The 21,422-nt window shown below is 35.2% G+C and overlaps 1 protein-coding gene across 1 annotated transcript in view; it reads right to left on the bottom strand.

The window, feature by feature from the left end:
* LOC150084294 (uncharacterized) overlaps nt 1-21,422 on the bottom strand; it is an 83,110-nt gene that overhangs the window by 28,370 nt on the left and 33,318 nt on the right. The window contains exon 5 of the mRNA XM_090375970.1: nt 13,140-13,189. Coding sequence (XP_090232096.1) covers nt 13,140-13,189 — 50 coding nt within the window. The remainder of the gene's footprint in view (nt 1-13,139; nt 13,190-21,422) is intronic.

Genomic DNA, 21,422 nt, shown 5'->3' with positions numbered 1-21,422 from the left:
GTTCCCTGGAAGCTTTTAAGACAAATCGCAATCCCATGATCTACATAATATTGCTAAATCTTAAATCGAGTGTGTTCAAAAATCCATACATTCAGAGGTTAATAAACAACACCTCTTTGCATTTCACACCAATGGGAAGGTCAACCGACAACTGTCGAATCTGAGGCACCTAGAAACCTGAAGAGATAATTGAATATGAGCATGATTCACCAAAGGTGAATGTTTTCTGCACCTTGTCACGCTGAAAACTGTATGGACCTTTCTTCTTTGCAGAGGGCACTGTACCTGGGCTATCCTACCTTGATATACTTCAGCAATGGTTGATGTCTCAAGTTCATGAAGATAGTGATTACTTTATTTACCATTCTCCTCCCCACTTCCATAATGACATCCGGGCCTACCTTAACACCGAGCTACACAAGCACTGGATCGGACGTGCTGGAGAAAGGGACAAATGTTTCTTGATATGGCTGCTGAGATCACCGGACTTAACTCCATGTAATTTCTTCTTGTGGAGCTACATAAAAGGATTGTGTTTATGTACCACCTTTGCCATGTGATGTCCAGGAACTAAAGCAGGGAATTGAAGAAGCTACCACCATGGTCACACAGGATATGCTGGACAGGGTATGTCAAGAGTTTGATTACCGTGTGGACATTTGCCGGGTCACATGTGGTTCCCACACTGAATCATTGTGAAGTGATGCGATATTTAAAAAAAAAAAGAAAACGCACAACCACTTTGACATTTTCTCTTTCACAAGGTATGCATATGACACTGATATCTGTCCTAGACTTTGTGCAGTAAATCGCTGAAAGTGCTTCCACCATTTATAAACACCCTGTAGATTTAGCAACTTCAAAATGATACCTGCCTCATGTGAATAACCATCCATCAGAATATTTATGCATTAATAAATAGGACAAATTTGTTTAATAGGGTGGTAAAAAAAGACCATATCATTCCAGTCTGTACTGGACTCATTCTAAGTTCAGAGTATTGCCATAAACCTTTATGAACAAATGGGAAAGCAATTCTTTCAAAAACCATGTCTTGTTAACTGAAAAAATTCCTTCAGCACTATTTTAAAATTTATCAAGAAAGAGCTTAAATCGAATTAAAATTAAAAGTTAGAATTTAAATATAATCGCTTTCAAACAGCTTTGCCTTTCTTCTGCGATCCCATTAAGACAGTAATTAAAAGAAAACAACAAAAAAGTTGATATTATGAGATGATCAAAGTCTAACACATTTAGACTTTTACAGCGAGCGAGAGAGAGATTTCTCAGTTTATATATAAATAAAATTTACTGAATCCTCAGAACTGAAACAAAAAAAACTTTTAATTGGTTTTTCTGTTGGCTAAGTTCTTGTTTACATCTGACTGATTCAAAAGAGGAAAAAAAAAAAAAAAAAAAAAAAGGCCAGATCACAGATCCCAAATGTTCTTCCATCTTTAAATTGTACCAATGACCCAAAGAAGGACTAGTAGTGACAGTAGATGCATCACTGAAGTGACTACTAGCCCTACTTATGTTTAGACTGTTAAATAGGTTACTCTTTAAACAATTTAAATATAAATAATTTCAAGTATTTAAAAATACAACCAAGCTATATGGTTTTAGAAATAAATTCAGTGAACTGAAGGCTACCTTGTCCTTTAGTAAAGTTTAGTGGTTGGCAGACATTCAACATGTATGAGCTGCCGTGCAAATGAACTACTTTAAAACAAATAATAATAATATTACTGAAAGGATATTGTTACTCATTTAAGATATGAGACAATGCTATGGCAGCTTGCTTTAAAACTTACTGATCTCTAAACAGATGGTGGGTGGTCTCAATTAGCCTACCTTTGTGACTTTCAAACAAAGCAGTAACAGTGAGCTGCCATATTATACAAAGAAGTCAAAACTTCCAAGTTTTTAATATAGCAGAAGCTATACGGTTTGCAAATAAATTCAGTATACTGAATTTATTTGCAAAATCAAATCTTATGTTTTTTGGCCAGCAGGCTTTTGATTTCCACAGAGAGCAGAAGTCTCAAAATCTGATACCATAGCAGTTTCTTAGATTTTACACAAATAACAAAATAGCCCTTTATTGATTTTATTTGTTTACAAGTAGTGCATTTAAATGTGATGTATAGATACTAAAAGTTTTCTGCCAAGAACTTATTGTTAGAAAACAGAGTTTACAAAAGGTATTTGAAAAGCTTCTGGCCTACCTTATATTATTATCTGAAAATAAATACAATAATATTAAATTGCAAATATTTATATGCACTCCATCCAATTTTTTAAAATAACATCTTAAGTATTATTACTTTTAGGTTTAAAAGAGTCACATACAAGAAAACTCAATTTCACAAAGAAAGAGCCATGTGCTGTAATGAAATATCTGTTTTGAAAATTGTCTGGGAAGAAAAGCTGCAAGGAAATGGAGACATATGATAGTATCCATCATACAATATTATCAACAATTGGATGACCCGTGGCTGTGTCAACCATAGAAAATATATTCACGATCCAACTTTGAAAGATCTTTAGATTGAGTTGCAATAGATGGCATATACAATAAATATATCCAGTGAACAGGTATATCATACCATCCACAAAAAACTGAGAATGAAAAAAATTGAGAAATATGAACCAAATTATATGAATGCACACCAGAAGAGAGGAAGAGATGAATTGAAAAAGACAATTCTTATGAAATTTGCCCCATGAGTCAAACAAGTTTTTCAGCCAAATGTTGACCATGGATGAAAATTGGATTTGTTACTGCAATCCAGAAACCAAATAGCAGTCGATAAAGTGGCATCATGAAGAATCTTCCTGCCACAAGAAATTCTGAAGAGTGCCATCAGGAACCAAGGTGCCTAATAACACCCTTCAAAGCCAGTTTTTTTTGGAAAAAAGAAGCAAAAATGCTACCAGTTTTTTTTTGGAAAAAAAAGGAGCAATTTATTTTGATAACCTTCAGAAGGTTATGCCCAGTGTGGACTTTCCCTTTTGAAGGGCAAATGTCATGAGAAATTCTCCAGGTGGATGCTCTCCCTGTATAGCAATGCTTCTAGTCACAAGACTTAGATAACGAAGGTTAAAATGATACTGGTTATGAATTATCACAATTCAGAGGCGGACAGGCCATAAGACTTACCGGGGAAACCCCAGTGGGCCGGAGGCTGATGTGATTTTGGCCATAAACACTATTATGAGGCCGTTACAAGTTTTCCCCAGTAAGAATTTTTGACCCAGTCCACCTCTGATAACACCTATCCTATTCACCAGTTGTGGCTCCCTGCAGATTATCTATTTCATGCACTGAAAACATTAATTTAAAATACAAAGATGTTTTACACATGCATTTTTAATTAGAATAGGATTATAACACAATCATTTAATGTGTTATGCAAAGTAGGGTTACCGTTTTTCCTCTACAAATCTGAGGACAAAATTGCTTCACCATAAGGATATGTAAATAAAATTATACCATTTGTATTTTTGGAAAAGAATACAGTTAATAATAATAATAAATTATAAAATACTTAGGAGAACTATCCCCCCCCCCCCAACAAGACCAAAACTTGTCTGTCAATGCAATAGTCTTGATGCTTCAAATACAGTGCCAAAAGGTCAATTTACAATTATTTTAGAGATGAGAGAATGGCAGATTAAATTTTCTGTGATGTGATGATTCAGCCAAAAGGTTAATCTACTAAATACACTACTTTCAAACAAGCATACTTTGAAGTTTGCACATCTCCAGTCAGAACCATACTTGCACTTCTCTGGGGTCCCTTTTAAAGATACAAGTCCAGAGATCAAAAAAGAAAAAAAAACCTGCATATATAAATATAAGAAAAAAAAAAAACAACACACCAATTATTTTCACCAATCTGTTTAAGCACAAACGTCGTAATAAAAGATTGCTTTAAAAATTTGAAATTACAGAGGCCATACGAGGCCCCCCTCTATGGTGAGGCCCAAGCCTAATGCACCTGTTTATAACACTGTCTCCAGTCCTCACAGAGAGATGTGCAAATGTATCCCAATTCACAAAGGGGGATCAAAGGGTAACATGAGTAATTACAGACCAGTTAGTTTAATTTCTGTTCCTAGGAAAATAATGGAGTCACTCGTTAAAGCACTGCAGGATCATCTAGACAAACAGCAGTTATAGTTCAGGCACAGCATAGGTTTGTTAAGGGGAAAGTCTCGTCTCACCAATTTGATTGGATACTATGATGTGGTTACAAAGGAACTGGATGCAAAAAATAATTGTGATTTCATATACTTGGATTTCAGGAAAGCATTTGATACTGTTGCACACTGAAGCCTACTGTACAAATTGGAGCAGTATGGCATTAAGGGAAAGTTGCTACAATGGATAATAGGGTGGTTGAGTGGGAAAAGACAGAACAGTAATCAATGGACGCTGCTTTTCGTGGACTAATATTATTAGTGGAGTTGGGCCCATTAGGAAGGATGTAGAGTTTATAGAACAAGTACAGAGAAGGGCAACAAACGGGTGCTCTTACCAAGAAAGGACTAAATTCTTGCAAATTACAGAGTCTGGAGACTAGGCACCTGCAAGATGATCTGATTGAGGTGTATAAGGCCTTGAATGGGTTGAGAAGGCTCAGTGCTGATGGGATTCTTCCTCTGGCTCAGATTATGAACCTAAAGAGGCATAAATTCAAACTGAGAAAGGCCAGCTGCAGAATAAATGTTTGGAAATTTGCATTTAACCACCGGGTAGTTGATTGCTGGAACAAACTTTTAGAGTGAATGGTTGTGTGAAATAGGATTTTTTTTTTTTTTTTTTGGCTGATGCCATATAAAAGACATACGATGCTTTCTTGCATCATATACCTCTACTAATGCTAGAGTTGGGCAATACCAGGAACATTCCTCATTAAAGTAAAATTGTTCTGCTGCAAGCATTAAGACTATTGCATTAACTAGGAAGTTTAAATTCTACTGGTAACAAAAATCACAAGAGTCCTAACTGTAAATAATTGCATAGGCCTAAACAGTATTAGTTATTTCTTTTATAAATATTAAATCATTATACAAGTCTGTAGCTTTCATAAGACACTATATACTTTTCTAACAAACGATTTAAATAAAAATCAAAAACATATTTTTAAATAAATCATAAATTCAGATATTGTTTCTTTTCTCTAACTCCATTCAGCACCTGTAATACATCTTAATTATTACAGGTGCCAAATGAATCCATGGCATTTGTAAGCAAATTGATCACTATCGATCATTTTGAAAGAGTGAGTCATTACACAATATGAATAATAACCCCTGGAAAGACAAGTACATGATAATTTACAGTTATTGCAAGTTGATATTTTCAGGTACACTATGAAGACAATTTGTGGGAACAGGTGGTCAATTCCACAGAGTGTCCCTAGAAAGCAGGGATGCCTGATAACTCATTATCTGGCAAATAGAATTTGCCTGACATTGGTAAACTAAGCCAACATTTGTTGGCCCCTGGTTATATACTTACTGTTTGTATTAAATATAGTAGTAACTAAGAGTACAAAATGATAAATGTACTATCAACAAAAAAGGTTAGAACACAAATCGATCAAGAGTACCTGAAACTTGTGATTAATACAAGGATGCAACATAAGAATAAATAAAGAATAAAATGTGTGTGTGTGTGTGTGTGCGCGCGCGCACAAATGTACTCACACCTGATAGCAGTGAAACTCAACTGATTTCTGGACATGGACTGGGTGGAGAGCAAGATTTTATAATATGCAGTTTATACAAAAAAGTAAGTCACTGTTTTCAAAAAGTTCAGTTAGTCTCCGTGGCATCCTAAGCAAAATGAATTTTACCTCTGTCACTATCTTCTTTATTTAACAGAGTCTATTACATTGCTCTACATAGAAATTCCAAAAGAATATCAAGCTGACATCCACATGAACAAAATTGTGATTGTCATTTAAATGGTTCAAAATTTGTAACTCCATTTTGTTTCAACCATTTTGATAGAGACAGTAGGCAGTCTTCATTAATGCTTTGATCACTACTGTAAAATTCTTCAGATTTCCGAAAACAATTTACTGTTGTTACAGGTGTAACATTCATCAAATGAATTGAATCCAATATAGAAACCCTGTCATGTAATCCTTCTTCTTGTTGATCAATCTGTTGGAGAATTAAAAAAAAAAAAAAAAAAAAACCACCTGAAATAACCCTTGAAGCATTTAATAATGTCCATGTCCTTTGGCTGAAAAACACGGAAGTTGCACCTGGAGGCAAAAGCACCAGTTTCATGTTAGATAAATCCTGCATGTAAGGGTATGCCAAACAGTTATCTGTCAGGAATAATTTTTTTATTTTTTATTTCCTAAGCTTGCTCCACTTAATTAAATATTGTTAAAAGAATAAGAGGTTATCCATGTCTTCTTATTAAATGCATTTTCAATGGGAAGTTTCTTTACAATTTTGAAACAGCATGGTTTCAATGATTTCCAATTACAAGATTTCTTTTGTCAGTTCCAGTCATGTTCACACAACTATTAAACAGTTCTTAGGTCTTTTGCTGCCACATTATAAAACACTCCAGTTTCATCTGCATTGTAGATGTCATCTTCCCTGTAACCTTTTTTACATCCTACCCAAAATTTTTTTGCCCATTCATTTACCATTTTATAATTTGCTGATAGGGCTTTTCCATTGATTGTTGCATAAACAACTTTATGCCAATTTTTAAAAAGATCAAGCTATCCCCTGTTACATATGTAATTCTCATGCCTAACTGTTTCACAAATATTTCTGCAAACACCTTTAATATGGGGGTAGGCTGTTGATTGGGAAACCAGCATTCCTTGTTGTTATTATTTAGGAGCATTAGCAACTAAGGCCATATTGCTCTGGGGATATGCGGTGGTCACTCCCTGACCTTTCCGCATCCTCCGTATTTGTTGGCTCACGGGCTCGAACCCCGGACTAATCAAGAAGCATGTGCTACGCACTGCTGCTCCTGCCCACCTGGCTACGGAGGCGCCACCAGCATTCCTCTGCACCTTCAAACATTCCTCAGGCACTTGATCAATATCAACCAGGTCACTTTTCTTCATCTTCTTATTTTTAGTGTGGTTGTTTACTAGTGCAGATAAAATATTTTATTTGTTTGTCCATAAAGTTGAAATGGCAGATGATAAATTAAATTTTTTGCACTTTTTTTTTCTTACCTCTAACTCTCAAATGATATCAACTGTCATGAATAGACACACACTCATTGAGGGACAAAATCTTCACTATTTTTGTTACCAATGCCATAAATGTTTGGTAAAACCTGAATATTATATAGTACCTATGTGCTGTATAATATTCAGCTAAATGTGCACTACACCTGGGAACAGCAAAAGCCTATAAAGTGGCTTTCACTGTTCCCAACACTGTTGAAGATGTCACGTGTTGTTTACAAAAATTTAACCGAATTGCAACCGACAAATATGGTAACTTGTTCCTCTCTCAGGGACAAATGTTTACTTTTGTAAGTTTCCTGTATGCAGTTAATGTTCCATTGAAGTACTTTTTATTGCATCTCTAAATGGGGGAGATATGGACGAAACTAAATGTCTATAGTAATTAGCGCTCTCAGGTAAATCTTGTTCTTTACAAAATTTAATTGAAGGAAAATGCCACAGAAAGAAAATACAGTAACTCAGTGGTCTATACTTTGGAAATGAGGGTATTAAGTTTGCTCGATATATCCGTGAAACATACTTGTTGCACACACACGAAATTTTTGTATATATAATTGCTCAAACTTAAATTGGGGAGAGCATTTGCTTATTCACTACAGCTACGACCTCATTATATCCGCGTTCAAAATAATCAAGTTCAATTGTATATATAAAGTCCATAAAAAATAAATGTATTTTTAATATATTTATATATTAAACACGTACAAAATAAAATAAGTCCATGGTATATGACACATTTTAATGTGTCATATACCAAATACTAATGTACTATGTAACTTGAGAAGCAAAAACAAATTAAGAGATAAGTGTAAAATATGCTGTAATCAGTATATCCAGAATGGATGGTGCAACAAAACCATAAAATATAATTAACTTCTAATCCTTATCTGGCAAAATATTTGAGAATCAGAAAATTTAGTTCCTAGAATGACCAAAGCTGACTGTGAAGGGTGAAGACTTCAGAGTCAAAAAAAATTGTTACTCCGTTCCAACCACACTGGGAAATTCAGTAGCACATCATGGGATTGTGTAGTGCTATTTGTGAACATCTTACACACTAATAATCAATGATGGATTACTCAAAGTTACTGGATCCTGCAGTTCATATAGATACCTGGCTGGCATAATACAATTATCGAACTTTTTGATTGCCATGTTTGTAAACAACATGGCAACTCTTTCACTTGTATAAAAAAGTGGCCTGGAAGATTTTGATGGTTCAAAATACGAACACAGGTCATTACCTATTCTGGAAAGGATTGCATCGTTAAAGAAATTTAGCAGCAAAACTTCAGGCAATCGTGTGCAATTTTAGCAATGATTTATTGTGTGGTACAGAAAAAAAAAAAATTTTTTTTTTATTGTGCTGCACAATATATTTTTCCATGTACAGTATGTTACCTTTCTCTTGACTATAAATAAGCTTACAGTGCTATACATCATAATAAGGGTGCAAACAGTATACAACATTCAACTAATATGACCAAATTCCAGGCTCAGACAAAAAATAAGATGTAAAAGTTGCCAGATTCAGGAGGTTTGACTGTATAAAAATAAAATTCAAAAAAATTTATCAAAAATCGGTTAAAAGTGTTATTATGACAATTAGTTCTATCACTACTAAGCAACTCTGCCAGTATTGGCTAATGCTATTACCTTCAGATATACCATGGGTGTTACCATCATAACTACCTGCTGGCAAATATATCATTAGCAAAAACAAAGGTAAGCTTAATATCAAAGATTTCCAAAGTGATGTCAAATCACATTCCAAAGGATGTTACCAAATTTTAGCACCGTATCAGCAATATTTTTACTGATTTCCTTTCACTGCATATACAATTCTTGAGTAATACATTAAAAATATGAGATTTACTTCTTTACGTGTTTCATTAGTGAGAGCAACAAGCTCCGGATATGCTTCCTCTTTGAACACTAATAACTGATACAGCTGATCTCAGATAGCCTTGGTTAAGTCTGCACCCCAACCAACATGTTTTGGCCCAAAACAAAGGGCATTGTACTTACCATCAACATAAAAACAAGAAACAAAAAGTGGGGTATCAAAATATTTTTGGCACATACATAGTAGTTAGCATCAAAAAAGTTTGGAAAGCACTGCCTTATGTGCATATACAGTAAAACCTTGTTAATAGGGAAAAAGAGGTAGTCTGAATTAGAGAAAAGCTCAACTACAGAACACGAAGTGAATATTTTCAAGTAGTAGTTCATAAAAAACAAGCAAATGTAATCATATCCTAGCAACATGTTAATTTAAATGGTATTGAAGTAAATATAATAAAAAGAAAAATATATGAAAATGTTTATATTCAAAATTAAATATGATGATTTCAAGTGTCAACAGAACCTGAATAATAATTTTTAAACAAAAAATTGTTTTAAATATTAATAACTATGAATTTAATCACATGTTGACAGCCCCCCCTCTACAAATCACCTCTTTTTTTTGAAAAATTGACAATTTTCTGCCAAGTCAAGGTCCAACTGTATTGCCACTTCTTAACTTGAACATATTTCTCTTGGAGTCAGTATAAAAATAATTTTCGAACTCCATATCTGAATCAGCAGATTTCATAACTGCATCAATTGAGATAAATTATGGGTTCATGTAATTTTATTTTTACACACCCTGCTTCACCTAGAATTTTATTCTTCTGTCACCACTTAATATTCAGCCTCACTTTCATTAGCCACAACCTTATGGCCCCAAATAAAAATCCTTTTTTCCACTGTTGTGGAACACATCCTGACACTCACTGATCTATCTACATCAATAAGAACAATGTCACAGTTTAGTAGCCTCGTTTCACGTACTTATGACTATACAAGAAACCCTCATTTTGCGACAAATCACAATAACGACAGTTTTGAAACAAGAAGGCCAAAAATATCAAAAAAAACTATAAAAAATTTCAAAAATGCACAGCCAATCAGAGAGGAGAGCTATCCCCATCTACCGTCTAAGCCAATCAGGGATAAGGTGGCCAGAGATAAGAGAAGAGGAACACTCAATTCGCTTGTTGGTGTACTATTGTTGGGCCACTATTCTATAGCGTCCATTTGTGAGTTACAATTAAAAATTGTTGATTAAATTAATAAAATGAGAGACACCATGGCTAGTAAGAGAACTGAATGTGAAAATGTCACTAAAAAGACACATAGCTCTATCATGCTGGAAAAAAAAAAGGAGGTAATTCGTAAAATAGAAGATGGTCAGACATGTTCTAATGTGTGTAGAAGTACAGAATTGTCTCCATCATGTCTGTGAATACAATAATGAAAAATGCAGATGAAATAAAACAGTCAATGCAACACACTACAAAAATAAGTGTGATGCAAGTGAGTTATAGCAAAAGTAATCTTTTAGAGAAAAAAAAAAAAAAAAGGAGAAATTGTCATTGTAGATGGATGACAAATCAAAAAACATTCCATTGACTCAAGCTGTTATTACTGATAAGGCAAAGTCAATTTTTGAAGATATTAAGAAAATAAGAGGGTGGTTATGAGACATTTTTAGGTAGCAAGGAATGGTTCATGCAATGGTAAATCCCAAAGTAAGTGCTGCTGTGTGAAATTAAGTGGCAAGTGCAGATGCTGAGGCAGCTGCCTCATTTCCTGCAAAGTTTCAAGCCATTGTAGAGGAGAGCAATTATCCTCCTGATCTCATTTTTAATGTTGACGAGACCGGGCTTTATTCGAAGAAACTGCCATCATGAACCTTCACTGTCCATGAAGAGCAGTCTGCACCAGGTTTCAAGGCTGCAAAAGACAGGCTAAAACTTCTGCTCAGCACAAATGTCTGTGGCACTTTAAAACTAAAACCAATGTTGGTGTACCATTCACAGACACCACGTGTTCTCAGGGGCCTAAACAAAGCCACGCTGCCAGTCTGAAAATTGAACAGGAAGGCTTGGGTGGCACAAGAAATTTTCTTGGATTGGTACACAAACTATTTTTGCCCTACTGTGCTCCGTTTCTGTCATGAGAGTGAGTTACCAGCCAAGGCTCTTCTTCTCTTGGACAATGCCCCTGTCCATCCTGCAAACCTTGCTGAAGTCAGAACATCTCTGGACGTCAGTGTTGTTTATACACCACCAGACACCACTTCGGTTCTGCAATAAATTGACCAGAGGTAATAGCAACCTCTAAAACATATTACCTCTGCCAAACCTTCATGAAAATGGTGCAAGTTTTAGACAGGTCAGACAAAACCATCAGATTATTGGTGCTCATTTGGCATTTTGAAAGGCATTAATAATGTCACCACAGCTTGGGAGAAGCGTCAGTGAACTGTTTGAATGGAGTGTGGTGCAAACTTCTTCCAGGATTTATGCACAACTTCATAGGATTAAAGCCAGTGGAGAACATTGTTGAAGATGTTAGCAGGCTGGTGCAAGAAGCAGGATTGGACAAGGTCAAAGCTGAAGACGTAAGAGAGCTGTTGGACAGCCATGGACAGCAGCTTTCCAACGAAGACTTGGAAGAATTGTCTAAAGAACTAAGTCAACAGAAGGAGGAGAAAGAAAAATATGAAGAGCCTTGCTAAAATCTATGAATAAAAGCAATATACAGTACATCTTTTCAGCCATGGAGACACTCATTGATGAGCTCCGTGAGACTGACCATGACTGGGAACGAAGTGTGAAAGTGAAAAGGAGCACAATTGTATCCATTGACCTTTATTCTGAGAAAAAAAAAATAAATAAATAAAAAAAAAAATCTGACAGTCAACACTGTACGCTTTCTTAAAAAAAAAAAAAAAAAAAAATCCTCAACCACAGACTTCATTGGAGAAGTAAAATCCCTGCATTATGCCACTGCCAAAAAACATCAATGCAGGGGCCTTACAGTGGCACTTACAAAAAAAAAAAAAAAAACTTTCGGTCTGGGCTTTGAACATATAAAAGTAAATGTACAAAAATTTTTTTTTTTTAAATTAAATTTAGTTTGGTTATTTTATACTGTATTACACTTAACTGATTTATATTCATAAAAATGCTGTTTTTACATTCATAGCATTCATTTCAGAACTTTAAATGTAATAATATTATATTACTTATGTCAATTTTGAGAAGGGCCTAGAACATAACCCATTGACTTACATTATATAATTAGGTTCATTTTACACAGATTTTTTATTGCAACAGTTCCTACAGGAATGGAACCCCATCGTAAACTGAGGGCTACCTGTATTTTTGCTTTACTTTATTCCAACTTGCAGGCCAGCTGTAAACCACCAACTTAAAAATAAGTACTTTTTATGTGATACTATTTTTTTTTTTTATTAGCCATCTTTTCTCTTCAAGTCCTTCTCACAATCAGAATCACCAAAAACATTTTTAAAACAGTTTCTTTCAATATAAATGTTTACAGTTGAGAAATGACTCACTGATCCAAAGACTGTAGGAGACTGCAGTATTGGGAAGTAAGAAAAGGAACCTCATATTGCTTTATCACTTTAAAAAATTTCAGTTGAAGGACATGTACAGATGTCATCTAAAAATGCCATATTTTCATTTCAATTTAATTTTTCTTTCAAATGGCTATAATTCCTTAAAGTGATTGCAAAATCATTCCAGAAAAAAAAGTTCTCAATTGTATTGTTAAATTCTTGTTTAGACAAAAAAACCCATCCTGCATAAACATAAGTATACATAAAAAAAGTCTAAATTAATGAGGTTTACTAATATAATGATTCTGTATATGTACCTGCATATACAGATATCCTTATACAAAGTTATACAGATTTATACTAACAAAATAATACAATAACAAAACTCAAGTTCAAAACACCCATTTTTAAAAGGGTGTTTTGAAATCTCACTTTGAGAAGGGCAATGCCCCACACTAAAATACTTTTCTATTACTTACTAAAGGCTCCATGACCAGGTGGTTCATTGCTAGCTATCAAGTTCTTATCCCTAAAAATTAAAATAATATTGCATATAAATGAATTCTTATAAACATTCCATTTTCATATACACATACAAAATATTTTACTACAATAATTTTGAAGAAATCCTTAAATATACAATTTGGGGATGTCTGTGGTACATGGAAGCAGGTACTGAAAAGTAGCTTGCAAGGAGAGAAGGAAAAAAAAAAAAAAAAAAAATATATATATATATATATAAACAATAGGGATGAATATAAAAGTTATTAGCCAGATAAGATTAATGCCATCAATAGCAGATTGTACATTACATCTGCTGAACATGTATATGAACACAACAGTATACAGCTTACAGTAGGCCATAAGGCCAAACGATGGAAATAAACATAATAATTAGTAATGAAATATAAATATATAATACAATGATGATTAACTATTGTTGTAAAGATACATTGAAAGGGACTTTTTCAAGGGCTAACCCTCTCAATATATCCTACCAATAATTAATGGAGCTATCTGCTTCTGATTGCCATCTGCCTGTTTATCAGTGTCCAAATCTTAAACTTAATTTTGTTATAATTTAGTAGCAAACAGGCAAGATAACATTTAGCCCGACAGATACCTTCAAAACGTATATATAGAAAAAGGAAATAAGAAAAAAGAAGGCCAGCTATAATTTTCAATCTGTTGTGGTATTATTTTTTATTTATACAAAAGTAGGCTATAGCTAACATAAGGAGAAAGGAAGTAGGGATTAAGTATAGTAATAGTACCTCAATTTCCCCCGAATTACTCTAATAGATCTTGAGGTATGAAAAATTAGGGTTAGACAGTAAAAAGTGAAAAGTAAAGAAAAAAGCATTTATATAATTGTACATGGGATTTAACTGGGAGCGTAACTGCCCAACCCTTTAGTAAGGGATCCTGGTGTGTCTATAAGAGGACACTGTATGGTGTTAAATAGATAAAGATGAAATATAGAAAATTAGAGGAATAGCTAATTCCTAACACCCAATTAATAGCTGATTTATCATAAATTATCCCATTACACAAAATGGTATATGTTCTATACTGAACAAATAATAAAATAAAATGAATATATAATTTAGAATGACCAATAAAAAACGTCAGTATTTAACAACTGCTTACCACATTGAACTGTTCTACATGAAAGAACGAAAAAGTTGAGCACATGTAGAACAGTTCAATGTGGTAAGCAGTTGTTAACTACTGACTTATTTTATTGGTCATTCTAAATTATCTATTCTTTATTTTATTTGTTGTTCAGTATAGAACATATACCATTTTGTGTAATGGGATAATTTATGATAAATCAGCTATTAATTGGGTATTAGGAATTAGCCATTCCTCTAATTTTCTATATTTCACCTTTATCTATTTAACACCATACAGTGTCCTCTTATAGACATACCAGGATCCCTTACTAAAGGGTCGGGCAGTTACCCCCCCAGTTAAATCCCATGTACAATTATATAAATGCTTTTTTTCTTTACTTTTCACTATCTAACCCTAATTTTTCATACCTCAAGATCTATTAGAGTAATTTGGGGGAAATTCAGGTACTATTACTATACTTATCCCTACTTCCTTTCTCCTTATGTTAGCTATAAGCCTGCTTTTGTATAAATAAAAAATAATACCACAACAGAAATTGAAATTATAGTTGGCCTTCTTTTTTCCTTTTTCTATATATACGTTTCGAAGGTATCTGTCAGGCTAAATGTTATCTTGCCTGTTTTCTACTAAATTATAACATTAAGTTTAAGATTTGGACACTGATAAACAGGCAGATGGCAATCAGAAACAGATAGCTCCATTAATTATTGGTAGGATATATTGAGAGGGTTAGCCCTTGAAAAAGTCCCTTTCAATGTATCTCTATACCAATAGTTAACTACATAATCATCATTGTATTATATATTTATATTTCATTACTAATTATATGTTTATTTCCAGGGTTTGGCCTTGTAGGCCTACATGGGCTATTTTTGTCTTTATAAGTTATTTTGGCCTTATGGCCTACTGTAAGCTGTATACTGTTGTGTTCATATACATGTTCAGCATTTGTATAGTACTTATTGTGCTTTTACTATAATAACTATATATATATATATATATATATATATTTATTACAGATAGCTCATGTTGTTACTGATGGCATATATGGAAAGGTGCTAGCCCCAGTTGATGTGCCTTTCGATGTAGGCCTTATTCAGTAATGACATTATGGTAATACTGATTGTTTATTTTGTTAATATTTGAATTAGTATGACTTAGCTATATACTGAGACGGTTAGAGCCCTTTGTAGGTTATGGTTACACATTTTAAGCTTTATAGTTTGATATAAAAATAAATATCTCAAATTTTTGCAGGCTTATGTAATGTTCAATCATTTCTGATGGCATTAATTTGTCCTGTCCTGAATATATCAGTAGTTTAAATGATTTAAATTATCAAAATAATTTGGATATTAGTGTTAATTCTGCTTTCTTCTATATATATATATATATATATATATATATATATATATATATATGTGTGTGTGAAATATAAATTAGGCCTAGAGTAAATGAGTGGATGGACTGTGGTTCAAACCTGTGTGACTGCTAATGAATGATTTTACTCATTGTTAAAAATAAAAAATAACTGTACTTCTCTGACCTAGCATACACAGATGCAAACTGTGCTCTTTAGCATTATATAACACATTATATGCACACTAGCCCTTTAACATGATATAACATATCAACTATGGTGTAATAATGCACAGTTTTAAAACATATGGGTCCAATGAATCCAAGTGGAATCGGCAGATCACTGCCACCTATCTTTAAGTAAATCCCACATGAGTATACAGTGATCACTGTATACTCATGTGGGATTTACTTAAAGATGTAACTATCATCAGAGGTAAAGGGAAGGGATGTGCTTTCATAAAGATGACTACAGTTGTTGCAGACAGCAATTAATTTCATTAAGCATTCAAGGAATTAATCTTGGAAGCTACTAGACTTCATACCAACTAAGAAACACTGTTCAACATTTAGGCCTAAATCAATGTCAGATGAACTAATGAGACATGGTGGCAGAGAAGAAAAAAATGCATGGGATGCATACAAGTCATCAGGCAACACAGAAGCCTATGGTAGATATAAGCTAGTCTGTAATCTCACAAAGGAGTTAGGCAAGTGAAGGCAGATTACACAAAATCTTTGGCAAACGATGCAAAGAAAAACAGCAAAGACTTCTTTATGTATGTAAACTCTATAAGGAAGGAGACGAATCAGATTGGTCCACTTGATATCGATGGTTTGACTGTTGATGATCCTGCTCAGGTAGCCGGCAAACTAAGATGAGTATTTTGCATTTACATTCACACATGAGGAATTCTTTAGGGAAGTGTAAGCCAGAAGCTAATGAAACTCAAACAGGGAGCTAAATGATTTTGTAATAACTGAAAGCAAAGTTGCAGAAAAATTGAAGTTAAACATAATAAAGGCACCTGGGGTGGATGGGATCGATCCAGTTATATTAAAGACAGCAGCAAAGGAAATAAGCAAACCCTTAATTATGAGAGCATCCTAGGACTCAGGGGAAACACCCATGGACTGGAGATGTGCAAATGTATCCCCAATTCACAAAGGATGACACGAGTAATTACAGAACTGTTAGTTTAACTTCTGTCCCACAGAAGTTAAACTAACAGGTCACTAGTTAAAGAAGCATTGCAGATTCATCCAGACAAGACTACACTTATAATTCAGACTGTATGGGTTGTTATGGGGAAGTCTTGTCTGACCAATCCGATTGGATACTATGTGGTCACAAAGGAACTGGATGTAAAAAATAATTTTTATATCATATACTTGGATTTCAGGAAAGTTTTTGATATCATTGCACATAAAAGGCTGGTGTACAAATTGGATCAGTAACGGAATTAAGGGCAAGTTGCAGCTATGGATAAAAGGATGGTTGAGTGGGAGAAGACAAAGTGGTAATCAATGGTCACCACTCATAGTAGATAAATGTTATTAGTGGAGCCCCCAGTAACCCCAGAGTATTGAACCAACTGTGTGGTACTATACTCAGGGTAGTGGAGAATGAAAAAAAAAAGAATTGGGTAATTGTGCAATCAGATATGAAGTTTTCTGAGCAGTGCAGACAGGCTGCCAGAGAAGCTCATGGGGTCTCTTGTCAATGATATACAGTAATTTTGCTAGCAGGGATAAAGTGATTATTCCTTTGTATAAGGCAATGGTTAGGCCACATCTTGAGTACTGTATACAGGTCTGGAAGCCTCATTTTAGGAAGGATGTAGAGCTGCTGGAACGAGTACAGAGAAGGGCAACAAACAGTTGCTCTTACTTAGAAAGTTCTGCAAATTGCAGCATCTGAAGACTAGGCACCTGCAAAGTAATGAGGTGTATAAGGTCTTGAATGGTTTGAGCAAGCTCAATGCTGATGGAATTCTTCCTCTTGTTCAGATTATGCACCTGAGGGGCCATAAATTCAAACTGAGGAAAGACAGTTTTAGAATAGATGTGTAGAAAATTTGCCTTTAGCCAGCAGGTGTGGTTGATTGCTGGAACAAACTTCCATCAGTTGTTGGGGAAGTTGACAGCTTAAATAAATTCAAGGAAAGACTTGACAAACATCTGGTGCAAACGGATGGGTGAAATATCCTCGGTCGTGACATACATTCCCAATGAAGATGAATACGCATGAGCAGCTGCAAAGAACACTTGACAAGATGGCAAGAGATGACATGTTGTTCTTGTGGACATGAATGAGAGAGTTGGAAAGGAAATGAAGTGGAAGGGTGCTAGCAGAGAAGGAGAGGTGAGCATCATTTGCAGTTCTGCATGGCTAATGATCTCGTTATAACCTAACCTAACATAAGTTTATACATAAGTACACTAGAGTGGAATTGTTGAGGAATGAGAGGTCCATTATTGACTATATAACAGCAAAGACGAATAAAATGAAGTTTGTCCAGAGTGCTGTTGTTAAAAAGGGGTTCATAAATAAGCAGATTACCTTCTGCTGATTATGGAGTTAGTGTTTGAACACCCCGTGAAGAAGATCAAGAAAGGGAGAAGGAAGATAACTTACACAAAGCCCAAACCTATAAGCTAAAGCAAGTGAACATCCAAAAGAAATACCAGGAAGAGGTCATTCAGAAACAGAGGCAAAGCACTGGGGAGGGTCTGGGGACCTGGAGGCAGCATGAACATTCCTTAGGATAATTGTACTTGAAACTGCAATCAAAGTCTGTGGTAGTTCCCAATTCAGCCCACAGAAGAAACAAACAGTATGGTGGAGTGAATCTGTGAAAGCTGAGGTAGAAGAAGGGGGAAAAAAAAAAAAAAAAAAAAGTGGAAAGAGGTGTCTGTCATCAAGGACCAGCAGAAATTGAGGAATACAAGACACAGAGAGAAAAAGACAAGCAGACAATTATAGCAGCAAAGCCAAAGTCATGGAATAAGTTCGGGGGAATTCTTGGAAACGGTAAAGAAAGAAAACTAGAAACTATTCAACAGAGTCCTCAAGAACATGAAGGAACATCCACTGGAGTTCATCAAATCAAAAGAAGTTTCACTTTAATCGAGGCAGGTTAAGTTATGAATACGTGGAAGAGGATTTCTGGGAACTATCTGGCGGGGGATGAAGATCGCGACAGTGAGGGAGACAGCTAATGTGATATTGTAGACGCAGATAGCAAAGAGAACGATATCAGCCTAGCAGAGATGAGTGTGGTTATATAAAAGATGAAAGCCAGCCATACATGATGGCATAACACCCGAGATGAAGTATATGGGTGACGCAGGAATGGGTCTTCTGTTGAGAGTGATATAGCTGGCATGGAAAAGTAAGAAGATACTGTCAGACTGGGATTTATCAGTCATTGTGCCCATTTTAAAAAAAGGGTGACAACTGGGAATGCTAAAACCATTGAGGCATTTCCTTGCTTAGCATTCCAGGGAAGGTGTATTTTCTAATACAGTAAACCCCCGCTATTCGCGGTATCTGTATTCGCGATTTAATACAAAACGAAACCTAAAAAAAAAAAAAAAAAAAAAAAGTGAATTTTAAAGCGCTGTGAATATTTTTCCGCCATAAAAAAACATGGGCGTGGCTAAAATTATCTTTCCCGGTCAAAACAACGCTCAGTGGGTGGGGGGAGAGGGGTGACAAAATCGCGAGCGTGGATGTTTCTCGCTAATCCTTGTTCAGTATGTGTTATGCGCTTGTCATGGAAGGTTTCGTCGTTTGCTTTTAATTTATGTGCTTATAAATTGAATAAATTTATCAATTTATAAATTGATATGCTTACAAAAGTGATAAATCTACCGTTTTGCAATGTAAAACAGACTTTTTCAAGTGTGTTAATGGAAGAAAGTGACTTTATTGTGGACAAGTTCTTTCTAACCTGTACAAAAATATGGCTACGAATAACAAGGGAAATGTGAAAATATCAAAGAAAGTGATGACATTAGCAAATAAAATTGAGTTATTAGATAAAATTTCTAATGGGGAAAGTGTCTCCTCAGTGGCAAAACATTATAAAATCAATGAGTCAACGGTACGATCAATCAAAAAATCGGAAGAAAAAATCCGCCGTAGTGTCCGTGAAAACGTGCTAATTGCTTCAAAAATTTGCTCTGTAACTCGTGATGTTAAATTAGAAAAAATGGAAAAGGCTTTAAATCTGTGGATAGAAGACCGAACTCAAAATAAAATTCCGTTAAGTTCACTAATCATTTGTGAAAAGGCAAAACTCCTTTATCAACACTTTAGCAAAACTGGTGATAGCACTGGCGGGATAAGTTTTTTAGCTAGCAAAGGTGCTGGTTTGAAAGATTTGTTTGAAATTTCTAATAAATATTGCATTTAATATTAAATTGTTTCTTATTTTCATTTCGATGCCATATGCTTGCATTTCACCATGTACTGTCTATGTACATAGTCATATTATGAAGGTACATATAATACATAAAGACAATTTTAGACTAGTTTTTCTTATATATTTCATACTTTGGAATGGAACCCCTTTATTACTATGGGAGCCATAACTCAGTATTCGCGACATTTCTCAGGAACGTAACCCCCACGAATAGCGGGGGTTTACTGTACTAGAAATGAGGCTGAGGAAACAGATGGAAGGGCAGTTGGAGGGGGCACAGTAAGGGTTCAGAAAGGGAAAGAGCACATGAGATCTTATCTTTACACTCTGGCAGATTATTGAGAAATCCACTGGGTGTGATTTAGAAGTGCATCTTTGCTACCTTGACCTTGAGAAGGCATTTGACAGGGCTCCATGGTGTGAGTTATGGAGAGTGCTGGTGAAGAAAAATGTTAGCAGAAGCTTAATAGCTACTATTAGGAGTTACTACAAGTGATGCCGCAACTATATTAGAACTGGCAATGCAAAGTCAGAAGATTCTTGACAACATCAACTGTGAGACAAGGATATATTTCTCTCCCCATATCTCTCATCATCAAGGACTGCAAGGCACATTTCTGGTTGGGAAATTTCGCCATCTCTGAGCCTGCTTTCGGCAATGATGTGGCTTTGATAGCCAAATCACGAGAAAATTTTCAACATAACCTGAATGTGTGGCAGGAAGCTATGGAGAAAAGCAGAATGGCCATTAGCTCCAGCAAGACCAAGTCTATGGTAATTTCCTGCAAATCTGTATGACCATTGATCATCTTAGATAAGAGAAACATTGAGCAGCTTTGGCACTTTAGGTATTTGGGATCTATCATCAGCAAGGATGGCCAAATAGACAAAGAGTTAAATGCAAAGATTGCAGCCCCAAGATGCTTATACCACGCCATAAACCGAGGGCTTATCAGCAAGAGGACCAAGTTTGCTGTGAGTCATGGACCTTTCTCAGCATGAGAGCTGATTGCAGACTTCCGAGCTGAGGTACTTTCGTAGAGTGGAACAAAAGACAAGACAACACAGAGTCCAGAATCAAACCTCAGAGCTGCATTAAATGTATATCCACTTCAAATGCAGATCCAAGAAGCCCAACTTCAACAGGGCAGCCATGTCACTAGAATGGACAACTGGTTCCTGCTTTTTTTAACCTGGGAAACCAAACCCTCTAGAAATGGGAAGATAAAATCCATAATAGCCTGGCTGAGAGGGGAGTGGCCTGGAGACAGGTCAGAACTGTTGCTCGTGACCAGAAAAGATGGTGATCTCTGTGTGAAACCTCAACACCAGCTG

The sequence above is a fragment of the Mastigoproctus giganteus genome, chromosome 6, assembly GCF_048544385.1.
Source record: "Mastigoproctus giganteus isolate SK-2022 chromosome 6, ASM4854438v1, whole genome shotgun sequence".
NCBI lineage: Eukaryota > Metazoa > Arthropoda > Arachnida > Uropygi > Thelyphonidae > Mastigoproctus > Mastigoproctus giganteus.
This window is presented reverse-complemented; position numbering and strand designations above follow the sequence as displayed.